Consider the following 20,019-nt stretch of genomic DNA (forward strand, 5'->3'; position numbering starts at 1 on the left):
TGATACTGTTCATGATAGGAACCCAGCAAGACCAGAAGTAATAAAACAGCTCTGAGACTATGCAAGGCTCTGCCTCTCCAACTGATGGACAGTTAATTATCTGAGTATAAAAAAGTGAGAGCACAGGGAGAAATAGAGAATTTGGCAATGTGGTTGATGTCCTAGTACAATATTATTTGTTGGTTTTTCAATGAACTAAACTGTTTAATTAGAAGATGTGAGCATAGCCTGTAGCAGAGGAGCATACAATTTCAAGAAAAGTGAAATAGTTGGTTCTTTAACACTCTCACAGACTATGTACATGAGCATTACAAACCTCAGTTACTAGATCAGTGTTTCTCTTCTTAGATAGTACTTTAGAATTGCCTGGGAGCTCTACACACTGTCATTTGGTCCCTACACAGGTCAACTAAATCTGAATCCCTGGAGGGTGGTAAATGAGCATGGGTGTCATTTTTGAGGTTGAAAACCACATTACAACTAACATTCAAAAATAATGATTGCCAGTCTGGTTCTATTTGTGAACAACTAGAGTTTTCTTTGTTAATGGTTATTTCATACTGCTTATATAGAAAGACTTTTGTAGGTCACATATCAACCATTGTCCTTAATTAGTCTTTTTGAACTTAATTAGTCCTTTAAAATCTTAAATTCTGATTTCTTGTGTCCTATACAGAAAATTTGAATATGAAAAAAGGCTTTTATTTCTAAGAAAAAGTTTTGGAATTTGTGATAATGTCCTAAACCACTGAATGGCATATGTGTTTTGTGTTTATCCATAGGTCAGATGATTAATTCTACCCTTTGAATTAGTTAAAGAGAAAAACTTAAGAAATTGTAAAGTTTTTATGTTTAAAAATACTTTTGTAACTATAATTACACACTTATTTCGTATAAACATTTTATAGCATTTAATGCTTTTCATATTTAATTAGGTTACAAATCTTCTCATAGAAAAAGCATGTCCTTAGTTTCCTAGTGTTTATATTAAAATGATTTATAATTATATGACCAAAGATCACAACTGATAGTTTGAGGATTAGTTCATCTCTTTAAAGATCATGCAAAGCAAAGTGACCTCTCCTCACTTTGGCTTTCAGAAGGAATGTAGAAGACCCAGTTTTAAGGGGTCAGTGTTCTTTCCTTATAGCTATTTGATCACTTATAATTCAAACATAGACTCATCTATATTGAGTTTTACAGAAAAATGTGAAATAAAATGTAATTTTTAAACCATAAAACCTCTTGCAACTTGGCTTTGTGTTTCTAGTTTGAACTTATGGAGTACTAGATTTTATATTTAAAATGTCAAAATATTTGCTACAGTTTCATTAAACACCACACATTGTTTTCAAAAGATATTCTTTTGTTTTTGTTTTGTTTTTGTTTTTGTTTTTTTTTCAACTAGGACCCCTACTATGGCTGGTGGCCTATTTTCTATTGACAGAAACTACTTTGAAGAGATAGGAACTTACGATGCAGGAATGGATATCTGGGGTGGAGAGAATCTTGAAATGTCTTTTAGGGTAATTGCATTTTACTTTATTTTTTTAACTCTGAACATAGTATGCTGTAGCATGCACATATCAGACCTAGTAATTTACTGTCAAATTTTCTTTTGCTAAGTGATACAATTTATTGATCAATTGGTCGTTTTAATTGCTTATGTAGAAAGCGTTGTTAGAGTCCTGTTGCATGAAATATTTGCTGTTAAATTAGGATTTAAATGTATTTTTTTAAGTTTTCAAAAGTAAGTTTTTTACTTACAGTAAAAGGAAAATAGGGTTTTCAATTGCTTTATTTTTTAAATGAAGTGTTTCTTTGTGAAATCATTTCATGTTTTTGAACTGAAGTTTAAAAATGTTTGCACAATTGGAATTTGCAAGTGCTGCTTGAATTTATTCTTAAATAGCTCTAAGACTGACCTGTGGTCAAAGAATTCTAGATAATCCTACAAGTAACATGACAATTTTGACAATTGTAGATATTATTATTTGATGAATCAGTTTGAAAAATGCAAATTTGTTTAATGAATAACCTTCCCAATAAATAATTATTTAGGATTAAGTTGTTTTGTAAATAAGATATTAGGAAGTAAATAATTTTAAGATATTATTATATTCTAATTTTTAAAATATTGACACACAAAGGTGCTTTTATGTTAAGAAATAAGGGCTATCATATTTTTTCCTTCAAAGCATGTAAAGTATTATTTTTAAATTATTGGTTTAAAAATTTCATTTATTCCTTCCTAGAATTGAATATGAAATATTTGAAATACTATTATTCTGCCAAAATTCTTGAATAACAAAATTATTAGAGTATAGGTGTATTAATCAGTGAAGCTCAATATTTATGCCTTTAAAATTCTAATTCAAAAACTATTATTTTACTAACAACATAAAAATATTGTGTGAGAAAATGTTAACATTTGAGAATAAAAATCCAAATTTTTTAATGCAGAATTTGGTGGATTTTGGATGAATGAATTATTTTAGAAGCACCAGAATGACCTTGTTATACTATGCATGTCTGTTAACCTTCCTTGTAGGCAGATGTCTGAGACAACCATTATTAAAATTTTCTTATTTCCATATTTGCTTATATACTTATAATATGATATAACCTGCAAAACAAACCTTAGAACCAGACTTAGAACTATCAAGTTGCTATAAGGTCTATGGTACATCTTTGCAGAAATTTCAAGGAACTTGGGAAAACCAAACTTGTTACTTGGTGTAGTTCCCAAAGTGAAGGAAATAGGAGATGACAGAAAAGAAAGAAAGGAAGGAAAAATGAAGGAACTAAGGAAGGAGAGGAAGAAGAAAAAAATGAAGCATAGAAATTCCTTAAAAACAATTTGCTTTTACCCTTACGTGCAACAATGAGAGTATTTACTCAATCATTAATTAATACTTTGGGTATTATGCTGGGATTACATAAGAAAAAAAATTGACATAGCAACATTGCTATTACCTGTGATACTACTGGTTACCATTTCTTATTCTTTCTTGAAATTTATTTATCTCTTTTCTCCCATTCTGTTAAACTTGATTCCTTACCAATGAGCTAGCCTTCATTTTGACACATAGCTTATGGATTAGATGGATACTCTCATCTAGCTGAAAGAAGTGTTACTAAGAAATTTAATGCACTAACATATTAAAGAAGAAGATACTGGTCAGAAAATGTAACAGAGGTATAAACATATAAAAAGGACTAAAAATACAGCTATCAGGGAGACAGAAAGAATGCAGCTAGTGGCCATATGAATGATCAGAATTTTAGAAAATGATGGAGGATTTTGCGTGTGTGTGTGTGTGTGTGTGTGTGTGTGTGTGTGTGCGTGTGTGTGCACATGTGTAAATGGTTGCTTGGGAATATTAAGAAATAATATACTCATGAGCGACTATTTTTCAAAACAGAAAACTAGGGAAGGGAAGAGCAATAGGAAGTATTAAATGTGGGAAGATAGCTAGGGATTAAAACACTAGATAGAACTGAGCAATGAATAGCCACATAAAATAATTGATCATACAATAGACTAACCAAATTGTGAACTACCATGAAAAGTGCCATCTATCTTTAAATAATAACCTTGTTATCAGCAAACTTATCACCAATATGCATTGTCTCCAAAAGCCCTTGAATTTCATAAATAATAGTGGGAGAGAGAGTGTTTCCAAGCATGTCCATTTTAAAATAAATTTACTGCCACTGTTGAATCATTTAAGGTAATTTTTAAAAAGGAGTTCAAAGGCAACAAGGGACCCAGGCCTACCTCAAAGCCATGGAGTGTAGACTGAGGTCCCAAGCATGACTAGGAGTCAGACCTGGGTTCAAGAACCAACTCTGGCACTTACTGATAAGCTAGAGTAAGGTAGTGTGGCTCTGAAGTTTTAGTTTGTACATCTCTAGGAAGGGAAAGACATAACACTTCCTCATATGTTTTAGGGCAGGATAAACTGAGATTATGCACATAGTGCTGAGTGCCCTTCTTATTACCTGTAAAGTGTGTCATTACCGGCATCTCATATAGTAATAGTTCTAATCTATGCGACTTTGGGCAAACCACAGAATTTCTGAAATCACTTAACAATCTTGCCCTTAATAATCCGATCTCAATCATGGATAATGAAATGAGAGAATGCACATAAATCCTTGAGGTCCAGAGTATACAACACACATGTAAAGTACTAAGTGTCATTCACATGTAATGCAAGCAACCCCCTGCCCAGAAAAGAAATTATTTTAAATAACTCTTTCTATACTGCCACAATAACCTTTGGGATAATGACTGACATCCAATGATCAAGGGTGGAAAATATTTCCTACACTCATGAATCAGTTTAAATAAAACAACATTGATTTAAAAAATAAAAATAAAAACATTATCTAGACATTGAAACCTGGAATAACAGACACTAGATTTAACTCTTCCCTACAACACACCTAAATCAATTTTTTACATGAACAAATATATATGAAACAACACTTGCAAGCCATTGAACAACAGGTCATGAAGACCAGTGGTCCTGAGACCAGTGGAAAGAAACAAGAAATACCTAGAAATTGCCATGGTTTACTGCCTTGAAAAAGTTTCTAATCATCAGTGGCAGTAAGGGAAACTTAGACAGAACCTGCAGGACACCATTAATTGAAGAGATGAAGCTGAGGGTCTGGGGAGATCAGAGCAGCTAGAATTTGCTGAACATTACACTGGAGAGAAGAAAGGTGAATGGACAGGGAACTCAGGAAATATGCAGAAGTGCCCATTTGAGTATTCAGGTGCCTGCTGACAAGCAGGTACAATTGAAGAAATTATTCAAGTTTTAGGAAAGAACCATCAAAAAGGATTAACAATCTTATTGCCCAGTGATCTCCTCAGATAATCAACAGTAAATATTTGTTCCACACAGTTAGATTTGTGGAGCACAGGGGTAGTATAAATATTGGGAAACTACATAACCCAGTAACAGTTAACTCATGTATCAAAGAAGTCATAAGAGAAATTTGTAATATTTTTAATTGAATGAAAAGGAGAAAATAACACATAAAATTTGTAGTGTCACTAAAACTATACTTAGTATTGATTTATAGTACTAAACTTCTATATAGAAAAGAAAACAAGAGCCAGGCATGGGGCACACCTGGAATCCCAGTGACTTGTGAGGTTGAGGCAGGACGATGGTGAGTTCAAAACCAGCTTCAGCAAAAGTTAGGCACTAAGCAACTCATTAAGACCCTGTCTCTAAATAAATTACAAAATACGGCTGTGGATGTGGCTCAGTGGTCGAGTGCCTCTGAGTTCAATCCCCAATCTTCGTCCCCACACCCACCCACCAAAAAAGAAAACAAGATCTAATTATCAGTGACCTCAGCTTCCACCTTAAAAAACTAAAAGAAACAAGGGTAATTCCAAAAGATGCAAGTGAAAGGAAATAATAAATATCTAAGCAGAAATAATGGACTATGAAACAGCAACACTTTTGAGAAAGGCAATGAAACCAAAATCTGTTTCTTTGATCAATAAAAATAAGATCAATAAAGTAGTTAAATTTCTAACCAAATTACCTTGACAACTTGATAAAATAGGCAACTTCCATAAAAGTCATAAACTACCAGAATTCATAGGAAGAAATAAATCAACTAGTCCTTTATCTACCAAACTCATGAAACTTGTGGTGAATTGAAACTAAGTGGTGACATGCCCCTGGGTTCAATACCCAATCCCAAAAAAACTCAAAAGAAAACAAAAAAGAACTAGTCATGGAGGAAACACTATAATAAGATGATTTTATTGGTGAATTGTACCAAACATTTTAAAGAGAAATAAGTGCATTTCTTTCTAGAAAATTTCAAATGTGATGATACTGCCCAACTCCTCCTATGAAGTCAGCATTTTTAAGATATGTATGAAAAATTAACATAAGCATTGTAAGAAAAGAAAACTAATTATAACCTTTGTTAATATCAATGTAAAATTTCTAAATGAAACTTAAACATCAAGACTCTATATGAAAAATAATACTTCTAAGTGAGATTCATTGCAAGATTCAATGGATAAATAATACTTCTGAGATTCAATGCAAGATTGATTTAGCATTTAAAAATCAGTCAATATAATTTACCATGTTAACAAACTGAAGAAAACTAATTGATCATCTGAATAAACTCAAGAAATATATTTGACAAAACTCAGTGTGATAAGAACAATGAATTAAAGTTATGCACATTGGGAAGAAAACGGTAAGATTGTCATTTCAGATGACAAGATCATCTGAAAAATCCCATGGAATCTGCCAAAATACTATTAAAATAAAAAATAAATTACCTACTAAGGTTATAGAATATAAGAACAATGTCAAAAAGTAACTTGTATTTCTATATACTAGCAATAAACAACATTAAACTGAAGTTTAACAATTATATATTATAGCACAAAATATGCACTAGTGATGAATTTGACAATAGATGTGTGGGACCTCTATGGTGAAAACTATATTATTAAAATTAAAGACCTAAATAAATGCACAAATACAATATTTTTATCAGTTGATAAACACAACATGATGTTGAGATGTTAATTCTCCCTCATATCAATATAGCTTCAATGCAAAACTAAGCAAAATGCCAGGGGAATGTTTTCCTTGATAGAAATGGACAAGCTGATTCTAGAATCCTTATAGTAATGCGAGGGATATGGAATAGCCCCTCTCCCAAAAAATGTTCAATAAAGAAAACAGCAATTAATAAAATGTGATTTCAAAATTAATTTATTATAAAGTTATAGTAGTCAAGGTTGGGTGGTATTAGTATAAAGACAATTAAATAAAATTGAAAATCCAGAAATAAACCCTCACATTTATTGACAACTGATTTTTCAACCATTATGTAAAACTGTTCATGAGGAAAAAACTCATTTCAATAAACAGTGTTAAAACAACTAAATATATATGTAGGGAAATAAAACAATTTAAAATCATACTTCACATGATAAAATGTTAATTCAAATGTAAAACTTAAAATCTAAAAGAACACACAGAAGAAAAACTTTTGCGATTAATAGTTAAAGGAATATTTATTTGATACCAAAAGTATGAACCGTAAAAGAATAAATTGATAAGTTGAACTTCATCAAAATTAAAAACTTTTGCTCTTCCATTTCCATACAATTGTTAAGAAAATTAAAAAGACAAGTCTCTGACAGGTAGAAAATATTAGCAAATAATTTATCTGTATCCACAAAAAAAGGGAAAAAAAATTCAAAACTCATAAAAAGAAAATATTCAACCCAACAAAATATGGCCAAAAAATTTGAACAGGCCCTTTACCAATGAAGGTATACAAATGGCAATAAGAACATGATAAAATCCCTAACATTATTTAGTAATAGGGGAAATGAGCCATGAGAAAGAGTCAGATTACATTTTCTGGCCCCATTGGTGATGCAAATTAAGTTTAAGAACTGTACCTGCAACACTGGCAGGAATGTAAAACAGGACTCTAAACTCTAGGAAACAGTTGTACTGTTTCTTAACTCCTGAGCATTCAGCCAGGGGAGAGAAAAACATATGTCCATATGAAGAGTTGTACTCTGATGTTCACAGCAACTCTATTCATGTTAGGCAAAAACCAGAAACAGTCCAAGTGACCTTCTACAGGTCAATAAATGGACTATGGTTTGTGCATACATGGAATACTACTCAAAAAAAAAAAAAATACACTACCTATTGATATACCCTAAAAATCCAATGAATCTCAAAAGAATTATGTTGAATAAAATAACCAGGCAAAATGATTACATACAGTATGAGCTCAGTTATGTGAAATTTTAGTATGAGCAAGCTAATTTATTTGACAAAGCAGATAACTTGTTTAGGGACAGGGACTGGGATGGGAGAACAGGGCAAGAGTAAGGGATTGCCAAAGGGTACATGGAAATTTTTGGAATAGTCTATGAATTCATTATCTTGATTATCAAAAAGGTCTCATAAGATTCAAACTATTTATTAAACTAAGCAATTTAAATATATGCATTCATTTTGTGCTAAGTATAATTTATCAAAACTGCTAAAGCAATTAAAACACACACAGAAGCAACTTTCAAAGAGAAACAAATGAAAGGGAAATGTAGTTCAAGGTATCTAGTCAGTAGTATACCTGTATACATATATTTATAGAGATTATCAGTGTAACAGCCCAGTTATTTTTAAATAACCCTGTTGGTATAATTTTAACAATCTACCTGTTAGGGAAACTGAATTGATTAAATAAAATTACACTTATTTAAGCTTTTTACCAATTTATATGACTATATGGTATTATTATTTTTTTTTATCACTGTCCTAATATAAGTTCTTTTGTCAGTAACTAATGTTTTAATTAGAAGGATGGAAATTACTTTAAATGTCCCTATTTTCCTTAACAATTGCAATAAAGGCATCAATATATTTGAAGAATATAACCAAAGAAAATATCTTTTCCTGTGAAATCACCTTATTTCCAAATTGTACCAGCAATGAAGTTGAAAATAAATGAGAGCTGATGTAATAAATACAGAAAAGATGAAAGGCAAATGTTCCCATAGGAAAGAACAATCTGGTAAACTATGCAAATAAGTGTCGACCTTTTGGGGATTGTAAAACACAGATTTTTAATAGCATTAAAAAAAGTATAGACTTCTTTAGAAATGTCCAAAAATTGAAAATTTGAAGACTGAACATGTCAGTCATAGTAATTTGTTAGGCAGAAATCAAATTAGACCAGTCTAGCTGAGTTACTGCTCTTATAACTCTTTGCCTTTTGTAAATTTAATTCATACAAGTCTGAAGAATATGGATTATCTGTCAATGTATAAAACTTGACTGCTTTGGTTTTACATGACCACAGAAGTCAGACTACAACAAAATTATTTTCTTTAGTTGAACTGAATCTAAATAAGTATATGTATGATTCACAGTTTTGGTGGATAATGTGATTTTGGGAAACTTCACTTTAAATTTGATAAATTATGCTCCTAATGTTAATATAGAGATTTATTTGCCTCTTTTTCAAAAGATTAAGCGATCACCAACTGAGATTAAGCATTGTATAGTCTTTATAAATAATATAGACCAGTATTAATCAATTCAGCAACAACTCTGTGGTCACCTATTTGCAGGCTAAATCTCAACCACTTTGTAATACATTGAAATTTTAACTTCTGTGCTTATAAGTAGATTATCTGATTTCCACTCTGTCTTGAACTATTGCTTAAAATTATCTCTATTCAAAGAGGGGCTTGTTTAATTTAGATCATAACATAAAATGCCTTTGGGTAACAGAGAATCCAATGTTATCAAACACTGTAATATCTATTACATTTTTCTAAAACATTGGGTGAATAGGTGCTAAGGATTAAATTTACTTGCTTCCAATATGATTCTATTCATCCAAAGCCAATATATTAGAATTTTGTTTTGAATATTAAATACTATGAATGTTTGACTTCATATATTCCCTTAGGAAAATAAAAATGAAACGGTCCCGAACATGGTGACTCTTGCCGATGATCCCAGCTACACAGGAGGCTGAGGCAAAAGGATCCTAAGTTCAAACCCAGGCTCAGCAACTTAGTGAGACCCTAAGCAATTCAGTGAGACTCTGTCTCAAAAATAAAAAAAATTTTAAAAAAAATTAAAAGGGCTGGGAATGTGACTCAGTGGTTAAAGTGCTCTTAGGTACAGTGCCTGATACAAAAGAAAAAAAAGAAAAGAAAAGAAAAAGTGATTAAAATGCCTCTAGGTTCAATCCCTGATACAAAAAAAGAAAAGGAAGAAAAACAAAATATCAAATGGACAACATGTAATGTAGACATTCATCAAACTTTAGAAGAACATTAACAGACATTAGCAGAACTTGTATTGTCAAAATTACAATAGCCCAAGTCTTGATAATTCTGAAAATTATCTCTTCATTAAAATATTTTGTTTCACAATCAGAATATTCTATTAAATATTTTATTCTATTCAATAGTTTTCATATTTCAACTTGCAAATCTATGTAGAAACACGCTTATATTTTTACCAATATAAGACATTTTTTAGGAGATTTAGACGCACTAAATCTCTGGTGCTCTTTTTATTCACTTAATTATTTCTTAAAATAATTGCTTGAGAAAATAGGTTTTGGGTGGTCAGTACCACTCACAATTTAATTTTAGAGCAAAATCGCTTATTTACACCTCCATTTACTAGTTTCTAAAACTTTCCAAAGAAATTAAGGGTTTGAAAACTTACATGAAGATAATTCAAAAATAAAACAGCTGAGAATAAAGATAAAGTTTCATCACAAAGGCAAGAGAAATAAAGAGGAAAATGGAGTGAGCTAGTAACCTTGAGCAGTAGGTACTAATTTCATGAATGATTACTGAGGTAATCAAAAGAAAAAAATTGCCCTGAACCTTGTTTTCAGAAGTAAGGAATTGGATTTTAGAAAACATTGCCCATGTTTTGGCAAACATCCAGTAATGTCCTTAAAATGGATCGTTGTTTTCTGGAATGTTTTAAGATGACCCAATTTCATTGCTTTTCAGCAATTTGATCTCTCAGAGGATTATATCTTAAAGAAGATAGAATATCACTTCAGCTTATTTTCTTAAATATGGGTTTTTTTAAAATTCCGTCTAGTCAGACTGTTGGCTAATTCACATTTGAATAATCTTAATTTTTTTGATAAAAACTTATATCTGTGGCCAGGTACAAAAACTATATTAACTTTTATTTTCCTGCTCAACCCACCACATTTCTAAATAGGCTTTGTTCACAGAGTTGCCTCTGAGTAATTACTCAGATACAATTTTGAAAAGAGTAAAATGTAATCAAGATATAAATTGTCTAGTTATTTTAGTTTTTCTATATGTTTTCTGTTAATCCCATAATCAACAGTTACTATCCACAGTACAGTCACTCTGCCAGTTTCTAGCAGCTTTCTTGGAATGAAATAAACAAATTAGAAATTCTACAAGAGTAAAATGCAACTTTAGTTAAGCAATGGTGTGCAGATGTAGAAGACGGTAGAACAAAGCTAATTAGTATGAGGGGAAGACTAGGTGATATTTGCACTGAGTGTTAAAGAACTGGTAATAGCTACTTAGAAATTATTAAGAAAGGCATTTTAGACACAGATGACTACATATATGAGGGAACTAAATATGCATGGTAACTCTCTTTTACTAAATAGCATTCATTGCTTCTTTTTTATGACCTCACAAAATCTTATGCTTATTCTCTGAAGATTGTTTAAGAGTATATGTGTGTGTGTGTGTGTGTGTGTGTGTGTGTGTGTGTGTCAGGCTAAAAATTAAAAAAAAAAAAGAGCTTAATGTCTAATCAATTCTGTCTACTACCTATCTATAGTGTATCCATCTATCTATACCTGTCTAAATTTATATGTGTCTGAGGCTGAATGTGAAAACTCAATATTCATGAAGACTCCCAGTACATGTTTCTAGAGATAGTTATTGTAAAGGATATGACAGTAATATATAAATTAAAAAATTGGAGCATTAAGGGTCTCTTACAAATGAGTGCTGGTTGATACTCGCTGAGGTGATTCATTCTGAAGGAGTTAACTCTACGATAGTACAGAGAATTGTGGAATTATGAAGTCCTAAAAAATAGAGTGGAATTAAATGCATACAAAAGGAATAACTGAGATGATAATGATATAAAAATAACAAAAAATAACAAAGTATCAAATATATATTTTTCATTCCATTAGGGTGTAATACAGGGGCTGGGGAGATAGCTCAGTTGGTAGAGTGCTTGCCTTGCAAGCACAAGGCCCTGGGTTCAATCCCCAATACAGAAGAAAAAAAAAAATATATATATATATATATATATACAGGAATGTCATTTATAGGTTTTAATTAGATACATGCATTGGGGATAAATTTCATTGGAAGGTCAGTCTAATTGAGAGACTTGTTCTGTCTTCTTGGATCATACTATTGAATGAAAATAGAACTACATGAAAGAGAAATGAGCTATTAATTTCTTTTTTTATTATTTATTTATTTTTTAATTTTTACAGACTGCATTTTGATTCTCTATACCCCATTTGTGAAACAGTTTTGAAAATGTTGGTCTTTATCAAATGCAAGGATATTTCAAAAACTTTAAGCAGAATGTCCCTGTATATAGCAATAAGCCCAGTTTTTGGGTACATGTGTTTCAACACAGTAAGAAACCAAGCCAGACTTGGTGGCACATGACTTTAATCCCAGTTACTCAAGAACTGAGGTAAGATTATAACAAATTCAAGGACAGCTTCTGTAGTTTAGTAAGACCCTGTCTCAAAGTAAAATTTTAAAAAGGGTCTGGGCGATTATATCTCAGTGGTAGAGCACCCCTGGGTTCAATCCCCCATATCACAAATACAATTATAATTTATGAGAAAAATATCTGAAATGTCACCTTCTGGAAACACATTTCCATTTTGTAGCTTTCTGACTCTTCTCTGCTCATGTGCACAGATACCACACATTTTTTCTTAAAAGTCATTATGATCCTTCTGATCCCAAATAGCAAGAAACTAAATTTATCTGTTTGAATTTTTGTCATTAAAAAGAGCTTTTGAGGAATGTTAATATGCACAGAATTATAACATAGTAAAGTTTGACATATTTCTTTATGACCAAATTTTACTAGAGCCTCACATTAAGTGTTCTTAATCAAACAAAATGAAATTGAAAATTAAGGCAGTTATCCTGCTTATTTACCTTTGAAGTGCCCCTGAAATATTGTGATAATGAAATATTTAAGTTTCTTTTTGTATCTAAATATGTGTTGCCTTTACTTAACTGTGAACTATTTGTATTACAAATTAAGGTTCCATTTTTTTCTTAGGTGGAATGGGAAAGTTAAAGTAGTAAATATCACGTGAAAAATATTTTTAGCTTTGAAATTTGAAGAATCATTTATATATATTGGGTTTGGTTAATGAGATAAACCTGCCATTAAATTTTTAAATGAAATTTGCAAGTAATAATAATTCATGGAATTTACTCATTAATGGAAAGACAGTTTTCAGTGTTTGTGCATGCAGATATATAGAAGATAGACTTGGTTCCTGGTCTCATGAAGCTTATGCTACAGAATTTAGAAGCTAATTAATTTAAGTAAAGTGCAGTAACAGAAGTGGAAGTGAGGGGTAGAGAACTGTATTACCTAGAATTTTCAGAGATGAACTATAAGGGGACATTTAAAAAATTTTTTTTTATTAAAATATTTTTATTTTTACAGACACACTTTGATTTATTGTACACAAATGGGGTACACCTTTTCATTTTTATGGTTGTACACAATGTATATTCACGCCATTTTTGTAATCATACATATATATATATTAGGGTAATACTGTTTCATTCTACTGTTTTTCCATCCCCACCTCCTCCCACCCCTTTTACCTCTACACCATCCAAAGTTCCTTCATTCTTCTCTTCCCCCGCCACCCTAAGGGGACATTTATGCTGAGACCAAAATGACAGGGAGAATTCAGCTATGCTAGGATTTGCAGAGGGAGTATGCAAGATAGAGCAAACTGTAAATGCAGAAGGTTTTCTGCAGCAATGAGATGGCCTGAATTCTCCCATTTCACATCTACAGAATCACAAACAGCCTAAAGACTGGGAGTGAGAGTGGTTAAAAAATAACTCATACTCTTAGCATATTTTGGTAAATCAATTCAATAGTTAATGTGTACCTAGAAATTACCAACCACTGTGCTAGGTACCAGATATGTAGAAATGAGAGACAGGCCAGACCATGTTCTTTAAGCATTTGTCTTGAGCACGCCTGATATTTCCATAGTACTTTAAAGATTCCAGCTTCCTTCAAATGTGGAAAGATGTTTTTTCTTCATTAACATGTTTTTTATCTTGAATGCACATTATAACATTTGCATTATACTTCAGATCACCTCTGAAGTAATAGCTAGGTACCCACCTCCCTCATTCTGCCTCTCAATTATATTGTCAGTTATCTACCTAAGCCTGCACTAGACATTAAGAGTCATATACACAACTTGTGGCTCTTGATTTCAGTGCAGAGGTATGTAAGATAAATTGCACGTGTATAGTACATTAAGTTCAAAGGAAGTAAAGACTGCTATGACCAAGGACAATGAGTAAAGGAATTACAAAATAAAAATTCAAGGGTCTAGATTTCTAGTTGACAACAACAAAGTAAGGGCTAAAAATATGCAGTCTTTTAGTTTATAGTCTATACTTCTGTATTCCTTCCTTATGATTTGAGCAGTACCTAAGTGTATAGTAGAACATTGGATCCCCCACATTTTGTTTTCCCTCTTGAAAATTACATGAATGAAATATCACAAAAGTATTACATGGGCACTTTGAAGGACTAACATTTACATGAATTAATGCATAAGGTAACCATTAAAATACAAGAAATTGAACAATTTTATATACACATATATGACCCCTTAAAGATTTTTAGGACAAAGTTCCAAAAATGTGTTGTTTCCATATATGTGCATTCAGTTAGGAAACCCACTGCACCTTGCTAGCCAACATTAATGCATTCAAATTTGAATACACGTGCTTTCATTAAAGAGCCAAATTTAAATCTCTATGGTAACTACTGCAATAAATGTGCAACATCTTAAGCTATGATTATACTGTCACACTTAGTGATGTCTATCTTAGGTACTTGGCTACCAATCGCTTCATGTTGTTCTAGTCAATCTGAAATGTAGTTTAAAAAGGAAACTAATTATGAGATTTATTTAAATAAGACTGAACGATTTCAGCAATAACAGATTGTAGATACAAGGAATGACTCTTAGAGGGTGTGAGAAAATGTTGAGAGGAGACTTTGATCCAACTGTCCTAAAATTGAATGTTAAGTACCAATGAAACTGAGTAATTATCATTGAAAGGCTACTTTTTTAAAATTTATAATAAATTTTTTTAAATTACCACTAAAAATTGTTAATTGTTTTTACAACATCTAAAATATCTAAAATTGGTGAATTAAGAATTCTAAAACTGTTTTATTAATTCTCAAACAACAAATATGCTAAAATTAAGATAAAAATTTTGGGATAGAATTATTTTTCCTTCTCTATTAGCACCATGATCTGCCTGCATACTAAAAAATGTTTCTGCATGCTCTATACCACTATCAATGTTGCTTTTGCTTTTTGCACTAGAGATTGTACCTAGGGTCTCATAAATGATAGGCAATTTAGAGACAGGGTCTTTCTTAGTTGCTGAGACTGGCCTTGAACTTGTGATTCTCCTTTTTCAGTCCCCCAAGTAGCTGAGATTTTAGGCAAGCATCACCATACCTAGCACTATCAAAGTTTTGACTATGTTTTTCCATTTATTTAATTATGTCATACCACATTATGATGATTTTTCAAACCTAATATTTTATTAGCTAACCAAAGATATTTGGGTTTGAAAAATCATCATTACTTCTACAATTTTTAAATTAACATAAGGAACTATAATAAACTAAGGGAAAAGTATATCATACTAATCTCAAAATGATGTATTTGAATAGTAGTAAGATATACTGAAAGACCAGTACTCCTTGATCATTTCTCTGGTTGCAAGAGAAGACCTCAGGAATCGCAAGCTTTCTTTCTGTATTTGGGGAACAGAATGGAAATTCTTGTCTCTTTAAGGTCATGGAAAGTTAAAGATGTTCCTGAGAAAGTTGGAAATCATGTTGTGGAATCAAGGCAAAGTATAAGGAAGGTGACAGATTTGAGAATTAGCTTTATGGAATTTATAATTAAATGAGCATATGAGAGTGGATGACTTTGTCAAGAAAGAAAACAGGGAGAGCAGAAGAGGAAGGCATGTCCTTAGGTAGCATCTACATTTAGGGGTGGAAAAAAGAAGAGAAAGTGAATGCTAAGTCAAAGCTGTCAGAGAAGAACAAATATAATGTCACAAAAACTTTGAAAGTTATGGTGATTGTCAACAGTGTCAAGTGCTGCAGAGAAGTAAGAATAATGAAAGCTCATAAAAGGCTTCTTGAGCAGTTTCAGATGATGGGTTCAAGATACTGGAATATAAGTTGTTAAGATAATTGGATTTTGAAGATATGTAGGGGAGGAAAAACTTTTTTAAAAAAATTTACCAGCAAACAGGAAAGGTAATGCATAATATCAGTCAAACAAGATCAAAGTAATTATTCCATATTTGCTACCCTTTGATTTTATCATTTTATTTTAAATAAAATATAAACTGATAGAAAGTTTAAAAATATGAGATGATAATGAAAAAGAAAAAGCATAATCGATGAGTAAAATACCTTTAGGGGTTGGAAGAATATTATAAAGATAAAATAAAGCACATCTCTGTGACACTTTTTAAGCTGACAATGCAGTTTCACACTCATTGTTTCACAGTCTTTTCCAGAACAATATGGGTGAGCTGTTATTTCATTCTGTAGCTGAACATTTTGAGCCTTAAAGAAATTGTCATGTGGCTAGTTATTGGCAGTGCTGAATATCAAACCCACTTCTCCATGCTCCAAGTCTAGTGCTCCTCTATTCTGAGTTCAGGAGGACAAAGGTAGAATTTAACTTTGGAGAGGAGGTTTGACACTCTTTCCAAAAAAGGAAGGAGGAAACTAAGACTATTTGAGACATTTCACAGTGAAATGAGTAGATTGTCAGGCCAGCTCCTCTTCAGCTCAAGAAAAGTAAAAGGGAAGAGATTATAGATAAAAAAAAAAAAATGAAATTGTATCAGGTCTTGATAGGAGGAGAAAATTTGGGCTAATCACTACTTCTTCAGCAAGCATTTGAACAAGCACTGATATTCTCTATATAACAACCTTTAAATGTCAGAAGAGTAATATCTTGCAATGCTATTGAAACAGAAGAGGAAATTATCTTTACTATGCTTCAAGCATGGTATTAGGAGAAATAAACATTGTACCCCACTCTTCTTGTTGGTGATTTATCAGTGAGCAAAATACTATGCTATATGTTGCTGTTCATAGTTCTTTCTTTCTTTCTTCCGGGTCTTGGGGATAGAACTCAAAGGTTCTCACATGCTAAAGGAGCAGCCCTACCACTGCACTGCATCCCTAGCCTTCAGGGTTACTCCTTCACTCTTCTGAAATGTGCAATGTAATCTACATTGAATGCCAACAATTTATTTTTAAAAAATTAAAAACTGTTGAAAGTAGACTATTACTTCTTCCCATTATAGTGTGCTTTGTGGGTGATTTTAATGAACATTTGAGGTTATATCAGTATGGGTATTTTCATGCATTTCATATTTGTCTCACTAAGAATTTTAAAGCAAAAACAAAAAAAAAATAGTGTCTGTGAGACGGTTTTTGGAAGGGAATCATAGTTTCCATTGCTAGCATTAGAATTGTATATGTACCCCCTAGGAAAGTATTTATCTGAAACAAAATGTATAGCTTTCTATAAAGATGTCTTGTGTCCTTGACAAGAAACAACTGTTAAAAGTCCATGAATAGAGAGAGAACTAGGCTTGGGGTTAAAATATTTCCTTTCTTGTATCACAGGAGACTGCTATTCAACTGTCACATGCAAACTGGTGAGTAGACTTTAACATGCCCAATCTAACATTCACAGTTTCAACTGCTGGTGAGCTACTTGAAGATAGAGAGGCATGCTTTATTATTCTTTCTCTGGGCCCCAGAGCCCAGCAGGGTGCTTGATATAAAGTCAATGGCCAGTGTATATTTGCTGAGTAGATGCCTGTCAAGTCCTGAGAGAAAATGCTTGAGAGGGCAGAGATTATTCCCTGTCCTCAAATCTATCACAATGCTTAAGAAACACTTGACCACTTTATAAGTTATATGGGAAATTTCATTTAAACAAAAAATGAAGCAACTGTAGTTCAGAGAAATGGATTTTTATTTTCAGATAAACCAAGTATCTGAAAGGTAACTTTGTTCCTGAGCTATCAGGTTTTCCCCATTCAAATTCTTTGCATTTCTGGCATGTGCAAAAGAGCAGGAGATATGGCACACTGCAGCTGGGTACCCAGGTGGTCTACTGATATTCAAAGGGACCATTCTGGCATGGATTCTAGGGCAGTGTCCTGCAGCTGTCATAAGCTGCTCTGTGGCTAGAAGCAGCAGATGTTACTGATCTGACAAGCAGTCACACTATCAGATACAGGAGGACACCAATATAAAATGCAAAATATCTCACCTGAATATCACTTTCCCTCTAGTTTTGAGTCACATCTACAGTTTTTTCCCTCTGTCGATATTTATTTATTGGGTTAATTGTACAACAAAGGAAACACAAATTCTGATAAGTCTGTTCTTGTCTTAATGTTCCCCTTACATGTACTGAAAAGGACTTCTAAAACATCCAGGACTTAATACACTTTAAGATTATTGATTGTTGAGGGATGATAAAATATAACTGTCACATGTCATTTCTTGAATGTGACTTATCACATATCATTTCTTGTTTTTTAATCAGTTATCTGCTGAGAACAATCTGTGCTCATATAAAAGCAATACCTTTGTAAATATGAAAAGCTAGACACTAATTTTTTAATCAGTGCCATCTTATATTACATAGGATTTTCAATATCCGGTTGACTATTTTATGTTCTTCATTTATTTCCAGCTATATTCATACATTTCATTTTAGAAGATGAAATATTTCCATAACCAGGACCATGTTTGCCCTGTTGATCGAAAGGAGAATTGGGATTTTCCAAAACAAGCAGCCCAAGAAAGATGTAGAATAATGACATATAGCAATTCTCTTGACTCCAGAAAATAAAATACCATAATATGTGGTAATTCTAAAGGTCAGAAAGCTCCAGGGAGAAGAAGTTGTTGAAAGGCAAAAGTGAGAGTAGACAATACATCACAGAATGTTGTTATTTGTATATTGGGGGTTCTCCACTGAGGATGTGAGTTACTGAGGTGGATGAATGTGTGTGAGAGGAGTGGGACATGAGATTGAAAACTCCATCTGTGACCACCACAGCCCCGTCGTATGTCGCATACACAGTGGTTCATTCACATGCCCCCTCAATTCCATCTCAAAGCAGTTCTTTACTTCAACATTACACTCAGTAAAAGCGTACCTTTCTATCCTTTCCATTCTTTTTCTTTTCTCCTTTTCCCCAACCTCATCTTTTCTATGTCATAGTCAGGACTCTGAAAAATGCAAAGAGATATACTGTGGTTGGGAGCCTTCTCTTAAAAAGAACTATTCTAGGATCAATGTATTAAGCCCTTTAGAAAGTGAATCATTTTTTTAAAGGAACATTTTGAGTTTGGAACTTTCAGGAAGTTCATTTCTAAGTTAAGATGAAAAGTACTTGATAAGGGAAAATAATAGATAACTGATCATTTTAGAAACGAATAGGAAATAAGATGTGATATGAATTCAACTCACCATTGTCTCCATTCAGAATCAGTTTGGAAATAACACCTTTAATTTACCCTAATGTATAATTATGTCTTGAAAACTTCTCTTGGAGAACAAAAGTGCTTTTGTAGTTTCCTTGTTTCCATAACTTTTGTGACCTTTCTAAAATAGGCAACTCACATAACTTGAAGTGGAGAATGTATTGCCTTATAGGAAGGTTCACAAGTCCATTTTTTTTTCACGCTTTATCTTCATCAGAGAATAAATAACATTCTATCATGCTCTTCCAATACATTTAAGGTATGCTTACCTAAGTAGGAAAATGTTGACTGAAATTTTGAATTTTTTTTTTTCATTTCCATGTAGACATGTGATCTCCAAAATGGTCTGTATATCTGATGTCAAGAGACTAATCTGAATCATAGAAATAGTTGTTAAAATATCTTAGCCATCATCAACCCTCCTCCCTATTCTTTTACATGTGAATTGTCTAAGTACTCTCAAGATTAAGTAATGGAATCCAAATTTTACAATCAATTCATGAGTATTTCAAAATTAGAATCCAGCTTTCTGATCTCATATCTGATGCTTCTTTTTCCCTACAAATAATTCTTC

General features: G+C 32.3%; 1 protein-coding gene across 1 annotated transcript in view; it reads left to right on the plus strand.

Annotated features, from left to right (window-relative positions):
- Positions 1-20,019, plus strand: part of Galnt13 (polypeptide N-acetylgalactosaminyltransferase 13) — a 540,229-nt gene that overhangs the window by 322,534 nt on the left and 197,676 nt on the right. Inside the window, 1 exon segment of the mRNA XM_047546171.1 lies at positions 1,409-1,526. Coding sequence (XP_047402127.1) covers positions 1,409-1,526 — 118 coding nt within the window.

The sequence above is a fragment of the Sciurus carolinensis genome, chromosome 3 (genome assembly GCF_902686445.1).
Source record: "Sciurus carolinensis chromosome 3, mSciCar1.2, whole genome shotgun sequence".
NCBI classification, from domain to species: domain Eukaryota; kingdom Metazoa; phylum Chordata; class Mammalia; order Rodentia; family Sciuridae; genus Sciurus; species Sciurus carolinensis.